The sequence below is a fragment of the Artemia sp. Qi Xiang Cuo genome, chromosome 11 (assembly GCF_049724085.1).
Source record: "Artemia sp. Qi Xiang Cuo chromosome 11, ASM4972408v1, whole genome shotgun sequence".
Lineage (NCBI taxonomy): Eukaryota > Metazoa > Arthropoda > Branchiopoda > Anostraca > Artemiidae > Artemia > Artemia sp. Qi Xiang Cuo.
The window spans coordinates 64,199,520-64,221,749 of NC_142804.1; the positions used below are offsets into that span (position 1 = coordinate 64,199,520).

Below are 22,230 nucleotides of genomic sequence, written 5' to 3' on the forward strand. Positions count from 1 at the left end.
CAGCCTATTATATTCCCTTCTGCTTTCCTTAAGCCGTAAAAACAAACTCCGTCTTTCTTCCTCTACAGAGCAAGCATTCACTAAATCTAATAACTCCTCCGAATCCCTTTTTAAACAACTACATTCATCATAAGAAAAAAAGTTTTACTTTTCGTATTTGGTTTCTCTGACACACGAGCACACTCGTAAATCACAAAACCCAAATCTTTCAAAATTTTATCTATACCTCTTGTTTCTTCATTCAGACTTTCAACTTTCTCAATTATTTCAAGCCTCAAAAACTCCTCATTCATTAACTCCAGCTCATCTTTACTCCATTCACTCTTTAAAAACTTCCCTGAAAAACAAAGATCCTTAATTACCCTACTAGTAGGCCTATCATCTTTCTTGTTCCTTGGAACTCCTCTTCCAAGGCAAAGCTTAATCTCAATTGGTAATTGAGCAGAACCGACAACCCTAAGAACCTCAACATCAACTGTCAGAGCCACAAGCTCAATACAAACCAAAACATAATCAATTACACTAGGGTTTGTCCCCGACACACAGGTAAACTCTCCCTCCTCCCCATCCTTCCAAAATCTTCCACTTCCACACAGTTCCAGAAGCCATTTACCCCAACAATTAACCCTTCTTTCAATATCTTTGGTCCTTCTAGATGTCTTATAGATATCAGATATCAGGTCCGGCATATCAACAAATGAAAATGGCTAATCTCCTTACATATTCCCGTATAAGCATTAAAGCCCCCCCCCCCGCCAAAAAATAATCATTATCAAAACTAGATCGCAGTTGCCTAGGCTCCTCTTCTAGTAAATACCATGTCGCTTCTACTACATACGAACTATTCTGGGGGCAATATACACCGCACCTAGAATCAAACTTTTTTCCACTAACTAGATGAATCCGAACCCATATAATATTCTCGGATGAACTAGAAATTCGAGAATGTTTACAGAAACGACCATGCTTAATTAACAACAAAACACCTCCATAATATCTCATATTCTTTGCTGGCTTACGCGTAACATTTTCTACCCAGTATCCTTCAAAGTAAGGAACTGTATCATCACTATACCACGACTCAACAAGAACAATAATATTAACACCACCTAGGTCCTTCAGTACTTGTTCGACCTTATTTCTAAGACCCTGGACGTTCCGTGTGATTACTCACATAGGGTGAACATGGATATACTATCCCTATTCGCTTAGAACAAGCTGGTCATGTGTCGCCAGGACAAATAGCATTTCTGGCTCATCAGGTAAGTATGATCCATTATAATATTTTGATGACGCAGCTCTGACCTCTGACCTCTGTAGCTCTTCGCCACCAGATCTATAGTCCTTTTTTGCCACATTAAGGGCATCAATACAATTCTGATCGTCTGGGCTTATGACTTCACAGGCTTTTCGCTTTTCAGTATTTTTCGCAACTATCGGAGAATTTCGGACGGGACGCGGAGCACCCGTTGGAGAATGCGGTTTCGGGTCACGTATATTAAATTCGACCACCGTCTCGCTATCAATCTCGGCCTGACTATCACTCTCAGAGCTTTCAGACACCGCTCTACCAGCGTCGGAAACGTCCATTTTTTCGCTAGCCGGTTAATTAGCTAGTTCAGATTTCCTTGTTTCTGCTGTCCCATTTCGAGGAGACCCCAGTTTATTAATTTCACTATAGCTGGCGGTTACTTCCTTAACACACTCCGAAGGGAAGTCATAAACAAACACTCTGCCATCGATATATAACTTTTCTCCCCTAAGCCTAGCTTGGTGGCATTTCGACAGAGTACTGTAGGACCGGTTTAAGGTTTTTACAGGCTTCCCTTTGCATGGCACTATAATCATGGGCAGCCAACAACCCATGCTTCTTCAAAATGGGATTAGACTTAAGAATTGTCCCATGAAATTCAACATAGTTCATCTTTAGTAAGACTGGTCCGTCCCGCACGCGTTCTGAACACGTCTTTGACGTCACAACGGTTCAGATTTAAGTCAGGTATACACATATTAAGGACCATAATAATTTCCTGCTTCAACTTATATATAGCAGGGTTAATATGTTTGAAGTCATACAGGACGGCGTTGCGTCTACTCAGTTCTTCATCAAATACGTAAACACGCATAGTAGCTGCACATAGATTATTCCGAAGCATCTTAAATTCTTTTTTCATCTCTTCACAAGCTTTGGCATGGTCAGATAAATTTTGGTTCAAAGAAAAAAACATGCTTTCAACTGATGTAACCTTCACTAAAAATTCAGGCAGTCTTTTCAGTATCCTCAACTAATCGTGGTATCAGATCTAGCTTGAAGTTAATTTTCTTGTAAGAACTGAGCGCTGGATGTACCCTCAGGCATAGCCTCAGTTAAAGCTATAGTCGCTCCGTTTGACTTGTTCATTATTCTAAAATTTCAGTCCTTTCGCACCTGCTTACGTTTTTCTGCCTCAATAATCCAAATCACTCAATAATCATATATAAAGAACAGTCCAGAGTCGTTATCACATGAGTCTGATAATAAATAATGTTATCCAATTATAATATTATCCAAAGCAAATTGTTCACAGCGCTATACAGTAATGAAATAAATATCCAAACAATAATCCTCTGTGAAAACTGGCTAAACAATATAAACTGGTTTAGATCTTAATAGGTCAAAAACTGACGAAAGACTGGTAAATGCAAGAATGAGGTTTAAAAAAATGGAGGAAACGAAATACAAAAATCTATAAAAATGTAGAAAAGAGCAAACATAAGGATGAAACCAATTGAAACAAGGAATCAAAACAAACGTAAAAACGAATACAAAACTAAAAAAAGGGAACGGTTGAAAGAAAAAAGAGACAGCTCCTCACAAGAATAGAAAAAAGGTAAAAAATCTCTGCTACAACTGTAACAGTATCAGTAAAAAAATTAAACACATCGTTTCTTACCACTTATTGGTATAAATATCTCAAAGTTCTTTGTCAAGAAAGGATTCGGTTCAGGCATGCGGAATTCAGGTCTGGGTGATAGTGACTTTAAATGGTCTAGCCATGACTTCGGGATATCTTCAATACGGTAGTTTACACCAACCCATTTTTCTTTTTTATCTGTGAATCCCGGCTCAGCAAAGTCCTTATGCAGGATGACAATGTTCATCTTTTCAGGTTTCAAGTAATCCAAACATTCGCATATTAGCTAGAAAAAAAGCTAAAAATTAGCTATAATTTCTCATACAGGATTGCGACGCTCATCGTTCCAAGTTTCAAGTAATGCAAACATTCGCATATTAGTCAAAAGAAAAATAGCTGAGAACTAGCTAAAACGTTTTGCTTAATATTGTGATGTTAATCGTTTCAGGTTGCAAGATATCAAAAGATTGGCATTTTAGGAAACAGAAGGATATAATTAGCTAAAATTTCTTACGCAGAATTGTAGTGTTCATCTGTTCAGGTTTCAAGTGATTCCAAACATTGGCGTATTAGCTAGAAAAATATCTAAAAATTAGCTAAAGTCCTTATGCAGGATTGCAAAGTCCGTCTTTTGAGGCTTCAAATAATTTTAAGATTCAAGAAGAGGTAAAAAAAAAAAATAGCTAAGAATTCTTGCGCAAGATTATGATGTTCATCTTTCCAAGTTACCAGATATCCAAAGATTGGGATTTTAGGGGAAAAAAACAGATAAGCATTTGCAAAAAGTCCTTATGGACTTAAAATTTTTCAGGTTTCAAGTAATTCAGAAAATTAGCGTATTAACTAAAAAAAAGTCAAGAAATTAGCTAAAATTCCTTATATAAGATTGCAATGTTCATCTTTTCAGGTAACCCAAACATTTACATAACTAAAAGAAAAACAGCTAAAAACTTTTTTCCCTAAAAAAAAAAAAAAAATATTTCGCAAGATTGTGATGTTCGCCTTTTTAGGTTCCAAGATATCCAACCATTCACATATTAATAATAATAATAAAAAAAATAGCAAAAAATTCTTATGCAGGATTTTGATGTTCATCTTTTCAAGTCGTTGAAACACCCACATATCGCATAAAAAAAAAAAAAAAACATTTATAAATATAAAAATAAACGATTCAAGAATACATTTAAATTGATGCACATTACAAATACGAGCAAAGTGTGATAAGCTACACTCTACTATACATATACTTTACAATGTGGTACACTATACTTAACAATAGTACAAGCGCTATTCAGAAACTAGGGAACGTTTCCGTCTGACGCCGCTAGACATGCGGCGATCACGTATGTTTTGGTATGCGCGTGCTCGTAGCTTCAGTCAGCATCCAGCCGTGAGAACGAGAACATCTCCGCACTGCCCGTTTCCCCAATATTCCAATTTATAATGTGCGTTACAATTTTAAATCCCGCCAGTTGTGAAGTGCGGTCCGTAATATGGTTTTTGTTAGCGAAAAACCGATAGAAATTCATCGGCAACTGTGCGAAGTGTATGGCAACGACGTAATGAATGAAAGTTCAGTGCAAAAATGGTGTATCCGGTTTAAAAATGGAAGAACCAACGTGCATGATGAAGAGAGGAGTGGACGCCCGAGCATTGTGACAGACGATCTTCTCACCAAAGTTGATGAGAGGATTCGTGGGACTCATTCAAATGGAAGATTTTCCCACATCCACCCTACAGTCTCGACCTAGCACCAAGTCATTTTCACTTGTTCCCAAAGATGAAGAACTGGCTAGTGACACAGCGTTTTGATGACGACTACGAGCTCCGGGCTTGCGTCACTGAGTGGCTGAGATCGCAGACGGCGGATTTCTATGACGAATGAATTTCGAAGCCTGTCCACCACTACGACAAGTGCCTTAATTTGTTTGGTGACTATGTAGAAATGTAGCATTTTAGTAACTCTTTCAGATGTATGTAATAAAATATTTTTCCTGTACCTAGGTTTTGTTTTATTACAGAACGTTCCCTAGTTTCTCAATAGCCCTCGTATATCTTGCTTAAATTTTAGTATGCTATAAGCCAAGCTGTTTATATTTGAAGTCAAAACCATATTTCTAGGTACTTTTAAGCAGGTGAGCTACGGGTCTAATCTTGAAAAAAATATTTTTCTTCAAGATTGGCCTGGAAGTCCTTTTATTAGACTATGCACTTCTTAAATTAATTCTTTGCTCAATACTGTTGCTAAATCTAATGTTTGCTCCCATAACCATTGCATCCCTGTCGAACTCAAGCACATCATTAAAGTGACATAGCTAAAAAAAAACAAAGGAAGAAAAGCGAGTATCGGTAATATGACCTTCGAGTATCAGTAATATCTTGTATCAGCAGAAATACCACTTGAATTATACTCAGGTGCTGTAATTCCATCAAAAATACGCGCATTCATTCTGGAGGAGTGCAAAAATAAAAAAAAAGCTAAAATATACATGCCGTATAAGAAACAATGGGAAAACTTTAAAAATGTTGAAATTTAGGGGGGGGGGGTACAAGCCACAGAGTAACACTTACGTATCTTTATGATATCAGTTGAACGTATAATTTATTCAATTATGCATATTTCGTCACTGAGAATACAAATTAGACTACGATCTTAATACCCTGGACTCCTGGACAAACAACTTTACCTTTTTACTTTGTCAAAAGGAAACCCTATCTTTTAGGAGATTAATTTAAAAAACTTTTTCCAAAAGACAAGTTTTCAAAGAAAAGTAAAGAGCTCCATTAAACCAAAATGAGCAGAAATAAAGTTAAATAAACTTCCAAGCACAAAGCCACCACAAATTACTATCAATAAATAAATGAAGCTCAAAACGAACAGAAATTACAATAAATAGCCGAGTCAAATTAAAAACGAGCAAAAATAAACATGAGTAGAGCTGATAACCCCTAGGCCTTCTCAAGATCAGAACACAGTTCGCGCATTACTGAAAAAAAAAGAAAAAAGAAAGAAATGACAGTGGATTGTCAGTTTAATTGGCATATACTGTTATTTATTCCTTAAAGTTTTGATAATTTTTTCATTTATGAAAGTAAGAAAAGTGAAAACATTTCAAACGTATTTTGTTTTCAGTAAAGCAAAAATCGTGTTCTGGTTTTGAGAAGGCATGGTAATTTTTGCTCGTTTAGAGTTTGACTCGGCTCTTTATTGTAATTTCTGTTCGTTTTGAGTTTTATTTATTTATTGATAATGATTTGTGATAGTTTTGTGCTTGGAAGATTATTTGACTTTATTTTTGCTCATTCTTGCTCTTTAATTTTCTTTGAAAAACTTTTTTTGTGGAAAAAGTTTTCTCAGTTAATTTCTGTTCGTTTTTTATTGACATAGTCTTTTTCATGGAAAAAATAATATTGTATATCTTTTCATTTTTATTCTATAAGAATCCATAGTATGGGTTGTTATTTGTATGCTGGAGAAACTTTTTCAACAAGGACCCCCATGTCCTCTCAGGACCAGAATACAATTTGCGCTTTACTGAAGAAAAAAAAACAAACAAACAAACAAATGACCGTGAATTGTCAGTTAAATTTACATATTCTGACAGTTCTTCCTTAAGGTTTTGATAATTTTTCAATTATGAAAGTAAGAAAGGTGAAAATATTTCAAACGTATTTTGTTTTCAATAAAGCGCGAATTGTGTTCTGGTCTTGACAAGGCATAAGTGTTATCAGCCCTACTCATGTTAATTTTTGACGGTTTTAAGTTTGACTCAGCTATTTATTACAATTTCTGTTCGTTTTTGAGTTTCATTTATTTATGGATAGTGCTTTGTTGTAATTTTACGCTTGAAAGATTATTTGACTTTATTTTTGCTCATTCTTGGCTTAATGGGGCTCTTTACTTTTCTTTGAAAAACTTATCTTGTCGAAAAAGTTTTTTTTTTAATTAATTTCTGTTCGTTTTTTATTATAACTTTAATAAATCAAATAATATTAACATTTTGATTACTAAATATCAGTATATGTATATTAAAATGATAATGTACATTCATTTGTATTTTTTCAGTAAAGTGCAAATTATGTTCTGGCCTTGAGAAGGCATAGGGGTTTTGAGCCCTACTCATGTTAATTTCTGCTCGTTTTGAGTTTGACTCGGTTATTTATTGTAGTTAATTAAAAAAAACTTTCCGAAAAATAAGTTTTTCAAAGAAAAGTAAAGGCCATTTTAAACTTAAGCTCAGGAGATACAAATACCTGTTAAAATTCAAACGCAAAATGACCAGAAATGACTATTAAAGAATAAATGAAATTCAAAACGAACAGAAATTAAATAAACAATCATAGCAAAAAACATACAACAAGTAATAATATAAATGAATAAATAGATCTTAAAGCGAGTAATGCTTAGATTGAATATGAAAACCAAGCTTAAAACGAAAACATATATTTTGCTATTAAAGTATAAATGAAACTTAAAACGAACAGAAATTAAATATATACAATATATATTAATGTAAATGAATAAATAAATCTTAAAACGAGTGAAACTTAAACTGAATATGCAAATCAAGTTTGAAACGAATAAAAATAACTACAAACAAGAGTTTGGGTATCGTCTTACTGCAGAAGCCTAAAACCTACTGCGTCATTGGCGCCTTACTGAAAACAATTCTTTGAAATATATTCACTTTCGTAACTTTAAGAAATCAAAAATTAATGAAGATTTTAGGGAGTAAACAACAGGATATGTATATTAAATTAACAATGCACATTTTTTTCAGTAAACTCATTTGAATTTTTTTTCAGTAAAGTACAAATTATATTCTGGCTTTTAGAAAGCGAAGGGGTTTTGAACCCTACTCACATTAATTTATGCTCGGTTTGAGTTTGACTCTAATATTTATTTTAATTTTTGTTCGTTTTGGGTTTCATTTATTTATTGATACTGATTTGGGGTAGTTGTATGCTTGGTAGATTATATGATAGTTCGGACGCCAGGTGTTGAAAATGTGAACCATACCAAGACGGAATGGGGCTACTACGAGAATTAGCCTACCCTCCACCCCCTAAATTGACCATGCGGATTCAAGAATACCAATGGCACTTGCTTGCGAGTGGTGGAACACTCCGAAACTTGACATTTTATTATCTTTTGGTGTTTCATGCAAGAAAATGCATGTTCCACAAAGTTTGAGGTGCAGTTTTCCGCTCAAATAGAAATGCCTAGAAGCTATAGAATGTTTTCATAACAAATTAACACGATTAGTAACAAAAAATGGCAGAGTTAAAAAAAATGGCAAAACTATATGAGTCTTGAACAGTCTTGGAAAGTATAAACAAAATCAAATTGAATATTAGATATATTATGATATTGATTGTTGAAAGGTCTATCAGTTCAAGTTTTTTTTTCACTGTAATTTTTATTTTCATTTTCAATGCTGTAAGAACTGGAAAATAATAAATTTGTAATATACAAGTAATTCGTTTACAGTGAAGCACCAATGACGCAGATGGCTTTAGGTTTTTACAGTTAAAGAAGGGGGCAGTATCCAAATTTTGCTTGTAGTGAAACTATATTTGTCTTGACCAATCTTGAAAAGAACTAATAAATAAAAACTGAATATTTGATGCATGATGATATTAATTACTAAAAGCTCATCAGTTCAAAATTTTACTGTAATTTTAATATTTATTTTCAATATTAAGTACACAAGAAAACATTCATAACATAATTCGTTTTCAGTAAAGCGCCAATGACGCAATAGGTTTTAGGCTTCTGCAGTGAGACGATACCCAAACTCTTGTTTGTAGTTATTTTTATTCCATTCAATTTTTATTTGTAGTTATTTTTATTCCATTATTTTTATTTAAGTTTCACTCGTCTTAAGATTTATTTATTCATTTACATTAATATATATTATATGTTTGTTCGCATTGATTGTTTATTTAATTTCTGTTCGTTTTAAGTTTCATTTATACTTTAATAGCAAAATACTTGTTTTCGTCTTAAGCTTGATTTTCATATTCAATCTAAGAATTACTCGCTTTAAGATCTATTTATTCATTTATATTATTAAAAAAAAACAAGTTTTTTAAACTGAATGTAAGGAGCGACATTAAAACTTAAAACGAACAGAAATTATTCCGTATATGAAAGGGGATGTCCCCTCCTCAACGCCTCGCTCTTTACGCTAAAGTTTTTTATTTAAAAAAAAATAAAGTTGTGGGAAAGTCAAACTTTAGCGTAAAGAGCGAGGCGCTGAGGAGGGGACATCCCCTGTCATATATGGAATAATTTCTGTTCGTTTTAAGTTTTAATGTCGTCCCTTACTTTCAGTTTAAAAAACTTGTTTTTTTTTATATTTAATTTCTGATCGTTTTTTAGTTAATACAGCTTTTATTTTGGCTCACCGTCATTGAATAAGTAAACAAAATTCGCATAAAAATTTTACTTTTCTTTTGCTAAATGGAAGTCTCTAAATTTGGTTATGACGTAATTTACAAATTAACTTACGTAACTAACTTCTATATTCGTATATTTTTCTTCTGGCAAAAAACACAAAGTTGCAGATTTTTGCAGATATGAGCTTGAAACCTATGTAATAGGGTTTTCTGATACGCTGAATCTGACGGTGTGATTTTCATTAAAATTCTTTCACTTGTAGGGGATGTTTCCCCCTCTTTAAAAAATCGGGTAAATTTTCTCAGGCTCGTAGCCTTTGATGAGTAATACTAAACTTAATAAAATTTATATATTTAGAATCAGCATTATAAACACAATCTTTTGATACATTTATTGACATCAAAATTCCGTTTTTAAAAGTTTCGATTACTATTGAGCCGAATCGCTTGTTTTTTTTATTGTTTTTTTTTATTACGTATATGTTATTACGTATATGAGGGGGTTCTCCCTTTAGTCATTACCACGCTCCTTACGTTAAAAGTTAAAAAAAAATTTATTCACAAACCCCTGAATCACAAAGGCCGGTTAATTATAATATACAGCTATTTTTAAAGCACTAAAAAAAACTGTAGCGTAAAGAGCGAGGTATTGATTTGGGGGAGAACCCCCTCACATACGTTATAATTTCTGTTCGTTTTAAGTTCTAATATTGCTTCTTACTTTCAGTTGAAAAAACTTGTTTTTTTTTATTTAATTTCTGATCTTTTTTTAAATAGTGCTTGGAAATCCGGCGCCCCCTTCATAGAAATGTCCCTTACCCCATAGAAACATCCTCCACGGAAAGATTCTCCAGAGTAAACCCCTCCTCTAGCCCCCCCCTCCAGAAAAAAATCCTTCCTGAAAATGTCTGTATACTTCCCAATAACCAACAAATATTGCTGGCATGTCCGGCGCCCCCTTCATGGCAATTTCCCTTCCCCCCTTAACACTTCCTTCATGGATATATCCACTAACCAACACCCCGACCCCCCCCCCCACCAAGACGCGAAAAAAACCCTCCTTAAAACGTATGTATACGTCCCAATAACCTATACTATAATTATGTTAGCAGGGAGTAAATTTGATAATTCTTAGCCCTCCCCCTGGAAACTTCTAGGGATTAATTTATCCTAAACGACATATTTATCATATTTTTGACCATGCTAAACAAAATGGCTATCTCGAAATTTTGTTCGGGTGACTTTGGGAAAAAAATAAGCGTGGGAGGGGGCCTAGTTGCCCTCCATTTTTTTTGGTCACTTAAAAAGGATACTAGAACTTTTAATTTCCGTTCCAATGAGCCCTCTCACGATATTCTAGCACCTCTGGGTCGATACGATCACCCCTGGAAGAAAAAACAAATAAACACGCACCCGTGATCTTTCTTCTGGCAAAAAATGCAAAATTCCACATTTTTGTAGATAGGAGCTTGAAACCCTCTACACAGTAGGGTTCTCTGATACGCTGAATATGATGGTGTGATTTTTATTAAGGTTCTACAACTTTTAGGGAGTCTTTTCCTCTTTTTTTGAAAATCAGCCAAATTTTCTCAGGCGCGTAACTTTTGATGGGTAGCACTAAACTTGATGAAAATTATATATTTGAAATCAGCATTGAAATCTGATTCTTTTGATATATCTATTGATATCAAAAATCCGTTTTCTAGAGTTTCGGTTACCATTGAGCCGGGTCTTTCCTAACTGTTTGATTACTTGTTGTGTGTTTTTTGCTATGATTGTTTATTTAATTTCTGCTCGTTTTGGGTTTCATCTATTCTTTAATAGTCATTTCTGGTCGTTTTGAGTTTGAATTTTAACAGGTATTTGTATCTCCTGAGCTTAAGTTTCAAATGGAAAATTTACTTTTCTTTGAAAAACTTGTTTTTCGGAAAGTTTTTTTTAATTAATTTTTGTTCGTTTTTGATTGCAAAAAGTTTTGGTATGGCATGGGGGGGGTGCTTACTGTCCGATTATTCTTGACTTTAAAAAACGGAGCTAGAACTTTAAATTTAAATCGAATGAGGCTTTTTTCAAAGTCTCTACGATTACCTCTTTGATAAAGACCTTATATATGACCAATAGACAGCTTGCATAACTTGTGGACAGCGATTGACAACAATGAATGAATTGAAGAAATAACTCCTATAAAAGTGTTTAGACCACTTCACTTGCTGACACAAAGGGATCACGGCTGTTTGGAATTGACCTTAATAAAATTTTGTGTTCCAAAGCAATTTTGCATCTATCACAGAGTATGTATTTTAACCTTATAATTGGAAAATCATACTAGATTTCCTATGTGTTCTCCCAACACAAAACCCCTTCCCATTAGTTATAAACCCCCCTTAATAAGTTATGCCCCAGGGCATTACTTAAAATGCCGACCCCTGGGCCCTTGTGGGCTGTGTCGACACCGGATTTTTTTATTATCAGAACTTTAAACTATTTTAACAAAATGTCTATCTCAAAATTTTTATCTGATGCATTTCGGACGTGGGGGGGGGCTAGTTGCCCTCCGATCTCTTTTGAATCTTAAAAAGTGAACGAGAATTTTCAATTTTCAATCAAATGAGCCCTCTCTAAAGTTTACACGAGCATCCCTTCCATAAGAAATAATGTGAAGGATTCGGAGAATCCTTAAATTACAACCCATGCCCTGAGGGCTTTGGGGGAGTTGTAATCCTCAAAGACCTAGTTTCCAGAACTTAAAACTACGTTTAATAAAATGGCTGTCTTAAAATTTTGATTGGTTGTGTTTGGAGAAGAAGTGGACGTGAGAGGGGGGTTAGTTGCCCTTATATTAACTTTTAATATTAAAAAGATCACTATACATAGGACTTTACAATATACTGTGATTGTTTTGTAGTTTCTAATAAAACAACGTCTAGTAAAACCTGATATGCCGACAGTGCAGAAATTATGAGCACTGCCCTGAGGGTTGTGGGGGAGTGTCCTCCTCGAAAGCATATTTTCAATCTGTAAATCAACTACTCTGAATAAAAAGATCATCTCAAAATTTTGCTTGGATGTGTTTGAAGGAATGATGGGCGTGGGGGGGAGGGGCTAGTTGACCTCCAGTCACTTTCGACTATTAAAAAGGGCACTAGCCCTTTGAATTTCCAATCGAATGTGCCTGTTTTGAAATTTCTACGACAACACCTTCTATAAAAACCTTATATGCCCCCAGGGCATAACTTAAAACTCTTGCCCTGAGGGTTGTGGGGGAGTGTCCTCCTCAAAAACATATTTTCTATATCGAAATCAACTACACTGAACAAAATGGCTATCTCCAAAGTTTGCTTAGATGTGTTTTGGGAAATAATGGGCGTGGGGGGGGGGGCAAGTTGCCCTCAAATCACTTTCGACTATTAAAAGGTGCACTAGCCCTTTAATTTCCAATCGAATGAGCCTGTTTTGAAGTTTCTACGGCAACGACTTCTATAAAAACCTTATATGCACCCAGGGCACAACTTAAAACCCTTGCCCTGAGGGTTGTGGGGGAGTGTCCTCCTCAAAAATATAGTTTCAATCTGGAAATTAACTACGCTGAACAAAAATGGCTATCTCAAAATTTTGATTGGATGTGTTTGGGGGAATGATGGGCGTAAGAGGGGGGGGGGGGCTAGTTGCCCTCCAATCACTTTAGACTATTAAAAAGGGCACTATCCCTTTGAATTCCAATCGAATGAGCTTTTTTTGAAGTTTCTATGACAACGCCTTCTATAAAAACCATATATGCCCCCAGGGCATAACTTAAAACCCTTGCCCTGAGGGTTGTGGGGGATTATCCTCCTCAAAAACATGTTTTCTATTAGAAAATCAACTACGCTGAACAAAACGGCTATCTCAAAATTTTGATTGGATGTGTTTGGGGGAATGAGGGGCGTGGGGGGGGGGACTAGTTGCCCTCCAATCATTTTCGACTATTAAAAAGGCACTATCCCTTTGAATTTCCAATAAAATGAGACTTTTTTGAAGTTTCTACGACAACGCCTTCTTCAAAAACCTTATATGCCCCCAGGGCATAACTTAAAACCCTTGCCCTGAGGATTGTGGGGGAGTATCCTCCTAAAAGACATATTTTCTATCTGAAAATCAACTACACTGAACAAAATGGCTATCTCAAAATTTTGATTGGATGTGTTTTGGGGAATGATGGGCGTGGGAGGGGGGGCTAGTTGCCCTCCAATCACTTTCGACTATTAAAAAAGGCACTAGCCTTTTAATTTCCAATTGAATGAGACTGTTTTGAAGTTTCTACGACAACGCCTTCTATAAAAATCTTATATGCCCCCAGGGCAAACCTTAAAACCCTTGCCCTGAGGGTTGTGGGGGAGTGTCCTCCTCAAAAATATATTTTCAATCTTGAAATCAACCTTGCTGAACGAAAATGCCTATCTCAAAATTTTGATTGGATGTGTGTGGGGGAAAGATGGGCGTAGGAGGGGGGGGGGCTAGTCAACCTCCAATCACTTTTGACTATTAAAAAGGGTACTATCCCTTTGAATTCCAATCGAATGAGCTTTTTTTGAAGTTTCTATGACAACGCCTTCTATAAAAACCTTATATACCCCCAGGGCATAGCTTAAAACGCTTGCCCTGAGGGTTGTGGGGGATTGTCCTCCTCAAAAACATGTTTTCTATCTGAAAATCAACTACGCTGAACAAAATGTCTATCTCAAAATTTTGATTGGATGTGTTTGGGGGAATGATGGGCGTGGGGGGAGGGAGCTAGTTGCCCTCCAATCACTATCGACTATTAAAAAGGGCACTATCCCTTTGAATTTTCAATAAAATGAGCCTTTTTTGAAGTTACTACGACAACACCTTCTATAAAAACCTTATATGCCCCCAGGGCATAACTTAAAACCCTTGCCCTGAGGATTTTAGGGGATTGTCTTCCTCTAAAACATATTTTCTATCTTTAAATAAATTCCACTGAAAAAAATAGCTGTCTCAAATTTTTGATTGGATATGTTGGGAGGAATAATTGGCATGGGGGGGGGGCTAGTTTTACACCAAAAAATGTCGACGATTGAATAGTATACTAGCCCTTTGAATTTCCAATTGAATGTGCCTTTTTTTAACTTTCTACGCCAACGCCTTCTATAAAAACCTTTTATGAACCCAGGGCATAACATAAAACTCTTGCCCTGAGGGGTGTTGGGGATTGACTTCCTTAAAAACATACTTTCCATACGGAAATTTACTACACTTAACAAATTGGCTATTTCTAAAGTGTGATTGGATTTGTTTTGGGAAATGATGGGCGTGGGGGGGGGGCTAGTTGCTCTCCAATCACTTTCGACTATTAAAGAGGGCACTAGCCCTTTAATTTCCAATTGAATAAGCCTGTTTTGAAGTTTCTACGACAACACCTTCTATAAAAACCTTATATACCCCCAGGGCACAACTTAAAACCCTTGCCCTGAGGGTTGTGGGGGAGTGTCCACCTCAAAAATATATTTTCAATCTGGAAATCAACTACGCTGAACAAAAATGCCTATCTCAAAATTTTGATTGGATGTGTTTGGGGGAATGATGGGCGTAGGAGGGGGGGGGGCTAGGAGCCCTCCAATCACTTTTGACTATTAAAAAGGGCACTATCCCGTTGAATTCCAATCGAATGAGCTTTTTTTGAAGTTTCTATGACAACGCCTTCTATAAAAACCTTATATACCCCCAGGGCATAACTTAAAACCCTTGCCCTGAGGGTTGTAGGGGATTGTCCTCCTCAAAAACATATTTTCTATCTGAAAATCAACTACGCTGAACAAAATGGCGATCTCAAAATTTTGATTGGCTGTGTTTGGGGGACTGATGGGCGTGGGGGGGGGGGCCTAGCCCTCCAATCACTTTCGACTATTAAAAAGGGCACTATCCCTTTGAATTTCCAATAAAATGAGCCTTTTTTGAAGTTTCTACGACAACGCCTTCTATAAAAACCTTATATTCCCCCAGGGCATAGCTTAAAACCCTTGCCCTGAGGATTGTGGGGGATTTTCCTCCTAAAAAACATATTTTCTATCTGGAAATCAACTACGCTGAACAAATGGGCTATCTCAAAATTTTGTTTGGATATGTTTGGGGTAAGGAGGGGCTGGGGGGAGGGGCTAGGTTTCCTCAAATCAGTTCTCAATGTTAAAGAGTGCAATAGCCATTTGAATTTCCAACTTAATTTTAATTATTTGAAGTCTCACCAACAACGCCTGCTCTAAAAAAATCTTATGAACCAAGGGATTAACTTAAACCCCTTGCCCTGATGTTTGGTAGGCATTGATCTCCTCAAAAACATATTTTCTATCTCTACATCAACTACGTTGAACAAAATTGCTTTCTAAAAAGTTTGATTGGGTGTGTTTGGGGAAATGATGGGCGTGGGGGGGGGCTAGTTGCCCTCCAATCACTTTCGACTATTAAAAAGGGCACTAGCCCTTTAATTTCCAATTGAATAAGCCTGTTTTGAAGTTTCTACGACAACGCCTTCTATAAAAACCTTATATGCCCCCAGGGCACAACTTAAAACCCTTGCCCTGAGGGTTGTGGGAGAGTGTCCTCCTCAAAAATATATTTTCAATCTGGAAAACAACTACGCTGATCAAAAATGCCTATCTCAAAATTTTTATTGGATGTTTTTGGGAGAAGGATGGGCGTAGGAGGGGGGGGGGCTAGTTGCCCTCCAATCACTTTTGGCTATTAAAAATGGCACAATCCCTTTGGAATTCTAATCGAATAAGACTTTTTTGAAGTTTCTATGACAACGTCTTCTGTAAAAACCTTATATGCCCAAGGGCACAACTGAAAATGCATGCCCTGACGATTGTTGGTGAGTGACCACCACAAAAATATAATTTCAATTTGAAAATCAACTACGCCGAACAAAAATGCCTATCTCAAAATTTTGATTGGATGTGTTTGGGGGAAAGGTGGGCGTCGGAGGGGGGCGGCTAGTTGCCCTCCAATCAATTTCGACTATTACAAAGGGCACTGTCCCGTTGAATTCCAATCGAATGAGCTTTTTTTGAAGTTTCTATGACAAAGCCTTCTATAAAAACCTTATATACCCCCAGGGGATAGCTTAAAACGCTTGCCCTGAGGATTGTGGGGGATTGTCCTCCTTAAAAACATATTTTCTATCTGAAAATCAACCACGCTAAACAAAAGGGCTATCTCAAAATTTTGATGTGAGGTGTTGGGGAGACTGAGGGGCGGGGGGGGCGCCCTTGGGCCCCATCAATCACTTTCAAATATTAAAAAGGGCACTAGCCCTTTAAATTTCCAATAAAATGAGCCTTTTTTGAAGTTTTTAAGACAACGCCTTCTATAAAAACCTTATATACCCCCAGGGCATAACTTAAAACCCTTGCCCTGAGGATTGTAGGGGATTGTCCTCCTCAAAAACATATTTTCTATCTGGAAATCAACTACGCTGAACAAATTGGATATCTAAAAATTTTGTTTGGATTTGTTTGGGGGAATGAGGGGGTGGGGGGGGGGGCTAGTTGCCCTCCAATCACTTTCGACTATTAAAAAGGGCACTAGCCCTTTGAATTTACAATTGAATGTGCCTGTTTTAAAGTTTCTACAACAACGCCTTCTATAAAAACCTTATATGCCCCCAGGGCATAACTTAAAACCCTTGCCCTGAGGGTTGTGGGGGATTGTCCTCCTCAAAAACATACTTTCTATCTGGTAATCAACTACACTGAACAAAATGGCTATCTCAAAAGTTTGATTGGATGTGTTTTGGGAAATGATGGGCGTGGGGGGGGGGCTAGTTGCCCTCCAATCACTTTCGACTATTAAAAAGGGCACTAGCCCTTTAAGTTCCAATTGAATAAGCCTGTTTTGAAGTTTCTACGACAACGCCTTCTATAAAAACCTTATATGCCCCCAGGGCACAACTTAAAACCCTTGCCCTGAGGGTTGTGGGAGAGTGTCCTCCTCAAAAATATATTTTCAATCTGGAAACCAACTACGCTGATCAAAAATGCCTATCTAACAATTTTTATTGGTTGTTTTTGGGAGAAGGATGGGCGTAGGAGGGGGGGGGGGGCTAGTTGCCCTCCAATCACTTTTGACTATTATAAAGGGCACTATCCCTTTAAAGTTCCAATCGAATGAGCTTTTTTTGAAGTTTCTAGGACAACGCTTTCTATAAAAACCTTATATGCCCCCAGGGCTTAACTTAAAACGGTTGCTCTGAGGGTTGTGGGGCATTGTCCTCCTCAAAAACATGTTTTCTTTGTGCAAATAAAATCCCCTGACCAATTTTGCTTAATAAATTTTTGGTTGTTTTTTGTGTGGTTTTTTTTTGGGGGTGGGGGGGGGGGGCTAAGTGCACATCAATGGTTATCGACTATTAAAAAGGGCACTAGCCCTTTGAATTTCCAATAAAATGAGCCTTTTTTGAAGTTTCTACGACAACCCCTTCTATAAAAACCTTATATGCCCCCAGGGCATAACTTAAAACCCTTGCCCTGAGGATTGTAGGGGATTGTCCTCCTCAAAAACATATTTTCTATCTGGAAATCAACTACGCTGAACAAAATGGCTATCTCAAAATTTTGATTGGATGTGTTTGGGGGAATGATGGGCTTGGGGGTGGGGCTAGTTGCCCTCCAATCACTTTCGACTATTAAAAATGACACTAACCCTTTGAATTTCCAATTGAATGTGCCTGTTTTGAACTTTCTACGCCACCACCTTCTATAAAAACCTTATATGCACCCAGGGCATAACTTAAAACTCTTGCCCTGAGGGTTGTGGGGGAGTGACCTCCTTAAAAACATATTTTCTATCTGGAAATCAACTACACTGAACAAAATGGCTATCTCAAAAGTTTGATTGGATGTGTTTTGGGAAATGATGGGCGTGGGGGGGGGGGGGGCTAGTTGCCCTCCAATCACTTTCGACTATTAAAAAGGGCACGAGCCCTTTGAATTTCCAATTGAATAAGCCTGTTTTGAAGTTTCTACGACAACGCCTTCTATAAAAACCTTATATGCCCCCAGGGCATAACTTAAAACCCTTGCCCTGAGGGTTGTGGGAGAGTGTCCTCCTCAAAAATATATTTTCAATCTGGAAACCAACTACGCTGATCAAAAATGCCTATCTAAAAATTTTGATTGGATGTGTTTGGGGGAATGATGGGCGTAGGAGGGGGGGGGGCTAGGTGCCCTCCAATCACTTTTGACTATTAAAAAGGGCACTATCCCTTTGAATTCCAATCGAATGAGCTTTTTTTGAAGTTTCTATGACAACGCCTTCTATAAAAACCTTATATACCCCCAGGGCATAACTTAAAACGGTTGCTCTGAGGGTTGTGGGGCATTGTCCTCCTCAAAAACATGTTTTCTATCTGAAAATCAACTCCGCTGAACAAATTGGCTATCTCAAAATTTTGTTGGGTTGTGTTTGGGGGAATGTTGGGCGGGGGGGGGGGGCTAGGTGCCCTCCATTTGATATCGACTATTAAAAGGGCACTATCCCTATGTATTTCCAATAAAATGAGTCTGTTTTGCAGTTTTTATGACCACGCCTTCTATAAAAACCTTATATACCCCTACGGCATAACTTACTACCGAAGCCCTGAGGGTTGTGGGGGAGTGTCCTCCTAAAAAACATATGTTTAATCTGGAAATCAACTACGCTGAACAAAATGGCTATCTCAAAATTTTGCTTGGATGTGTTTGGGGGAATGATGGGGTTGGGGGAGGGGCTAGTTGCCCTCCAATCACTTTCGACTATTAAAAAGGGCACTAGCCCTTTGAATTTCCAATCGAATGAGCCTTTTTTAAAGTTTCTACAACAACGCCTTCTATAAAAACCTCATATGCCCCCAGGGCATAACTAAAAACTCTTGCCCTGAGGGTTGTGGGGGATTGTCCTCCTCAAAAACATACTTTCTATCTGGTAATCAACTACACTGAACAAAATGGCTATCTCAAAAGTTTGATTGGTTGTGTTTTGGGAAATGATGGGCGTGGGGGGGGGGCTAGTTGCCCTCCAATCACTTTCGACTATTAAAAAGGGCACTAGCCCTTTAATTTCCAATTGAATAAGCCTGTTTTGAAGTTTCTACGACAACACCTTCTATAAAAACCTTATATGCCCCCAGGGCATAACTTAAAACCCTTGCCCTGAGGGTTGTGGGAGAGTGTCCTCCTCAAAAATATATTTTCAATCTGGAAATCAACTACGCTGAACAAAAATGGCTATCTCAAAATTTTGATTGGATATTTTTGGGAGAATAATGGGCGTAGGGGGGGGGGGACTAGTTGCCCTCCAATCATTTTTGACTATTCAAAAGGGCACTATCCCTTTGAATTTCCAATCGAATGAGCCTTTTTTGAAGTTTCTACGACAACTCCTTCTATAAAAACCTTATATGCCCCAAGGGCATATCTTAAAACGATTGCCCTGAAGGTTGTGGGGCATTGTCCTCCTCAAAAACATGTTTTCTATCTGAAAATCAACTACACTGAACAAAATGGCTATCTAAAATTTGGGATTGTAGTGGTTGGGGGTATTTTGGGGGGGGGGGGGTGGGGTGTTTTGCCCTCCATACATTTTTGACTAATAAAAAGTGCAATAGCCCTTTGAATTTCCAATAAAATGAGCCTTTTTTGCAGTTTCGACGACAACGCCTTCTATAAAAACCTTATATGCCCCCACGGCATATCTTAAAACCCTTGCCCTAAAGGTTCTGGGGGAGTGTCCTCCTCAAAAATTTATTTTCTATCTGGAAATCAACTACGCTGAAAAAAATGGCTATCTGAAATTTTTCATGGGATGTGTTGGGGGAAATGCTGGGCGCGGGGGAGGGGCTAGTTGCACTCCAATCACTTTCGACTATTAAAAAGGGCACTAGCCCTTTAATTTCCAATCGAATGAGCCTTTTTTGAAGTTTCTACGACAACGCCTTCTATAAAAAGCTTATATGCCCTCAGGGCATAACTTAAACCCTTGCCCTGAAAAAATATATTTTCTATCTGGAAATCACTTACGCTGAACAAAATGGCTATCTGAAAATTTTGATTGGATGTGATTGGGGAAATGATGGGCGTGGGGGGGGGATAGTTACACTCCAATTATTTTCGACTATTAAAAAGGGCACTAGCCCTTTAATTTCCAATCGAATGAGCTTGTTTTGAAGTTTCTACGACAAAGCCTTCTATAAAAACCTTATATGCCCCCAGGGCACAACTTAAAACCCTTGCCCTGAGGGATATGGGGGAGTGTCCTCCTCAAAAATATATTTTCTATCTGGAAATCAAATACGCTGAACAAACATGGCTATCTCAAAATTTTGATTGGATGGGTTTGGGGGAATTATGGGCATGGGAGGAGGGGGTAGTTGCCCTCCAATCATTTTCGACTATTAAATAGGGCACTAGATCTCTCGATTTCCAATCGAATGAGCCCCCTTTGAAGCTTCTACGACGACCCCTTCCATATGAAGTGAATTTCCAATCGAATGAGCCTTTTTTGAAGTTTCTATAACAACGCCTTCTATAAAAACCTTATATACCCCCAGGGCATAACTTAAAACGCTTGCCCTGAGGGTTGTGGGGGATTGTCCTCCTCAAAAACATGTTTTCTATCTGGAAGTGAACTACGCTGAACACAATGGCTATCTAAAAATTGTGATGGGTGGTGGGGGGAGGACTGTGGGGCGTGGGGGGGGGGGCTAGGTGCCCTCCAATCACTTTCGACTATTAAAAAGGGCACTATTCCTTTGAATTTCCAATCAAATGAGCTTTTTTTGAAATTTCTACGACAACGCCTTCTATAAAGACCTTATATGCCCTCAGGGCATATCTTAAAACTCTTGCCCTAAAGGTTCTGGGGAAGTGTCCTCCTCAAAAACATATTTTCTATCTGGAAATCAACTACGCTGAACAAAATGGCTATATGAAAATTTTGATTGGATGTGTTTTGGGAAATGATAGGCGTGGGGGGGGATAGTTACACTCCAATCACTTTCGACTATTAAAAAGGGCAATAGCCCTTTAATTTCCAATCGAATGAGCATGTTTTGAAGTTTCTTCGACAACGCCTTCTATAAAAACCTTATAGAAGTTTATAGCATGTTTTGAAGTTTCTACAACAACGCCTTCTATAAAAACCTTATATGCCCCAAGGGCATAACTTAAAACCCTTGCCCTGAGGGTTGTGGGGGAGTGTCCTCCTCAAAAACATATTTTATGTCTAGAAATCAGTTACGCTGAACAAAATGGCTATCTCAAAATTTTGATTGGATGTGTTTGGGGAAATGATGGGCGTGGTGGGGGGGGGAGGGGGCTAGTTACACTCTAATCAATTTCGACTATTAAAAAGGGCACTAGCTCTTTAATTTCCAATCGAACGAGCCTGTTTTGAAGTTTCTACGACAATGCCTTCTTTAAAAACCTTATATGCCCCCAGGGCATAACTTAAAACCCTTGCCGTGAGGGTTTTGGGGGAGTATCCTCCTCAAAATATATTTTCTATTTGAAAATCAACTACGCTGAACAAAATGGCTATCTCAAAATTTTGATTGGATGTGTTTGGGGGAATGATGGGCGGGTGGGGGGGGGGGCTAGGTTCCCTCCAATCATTTTTGACTATTAAAAAGGGTACTAGAGCTCTTGTTTTCTATTCAAGTGAGCCCCCTTTGAAGTTTCTACAACAACGCCTTCCTTATGAAATATGTTTGGCAAAAAAAAAATAATAAAACATTGGAGCCGTATGGCCTTTACTATAGACAACGCTACAGCGTTGCCTCTGATTTCTGTCCGTTTTGGGTTTCATTTATTTATCGATGCTGATATTTGGTTTATTTTATCGCGGAGTTCTTTACTTTTCTTTGAAAAACTTATTTTGTGGAAAAAGTTTTTTAATTAATTTCTGT

At 37.5% G+C, this 22,230-nt stretch overlaps 1 protein-coding gene across 1 annotated transcript in view; it reads right to left on the bottom strand.

The window, feature by feature from the left end:
* The window catches only part of LOC148947238 (nardilysin-like), a 154,293-nt gene that overhangs the window by 61,122 nt on the left and 70,941 nt on the right, over positions 1 to 22,230 (bottom strand). The window contains exon 10 of the mRNA XM_089096942.1: positions 2,934 to 3,180. Within this exon, the coding sequence (XP_088953068.1) occupies positions 2,934 to 3,180 (247 nt within the window). The remainder of the gene's footprint in view (positions 1 to 2,933; positions 3,181 to 22,230) is intronic.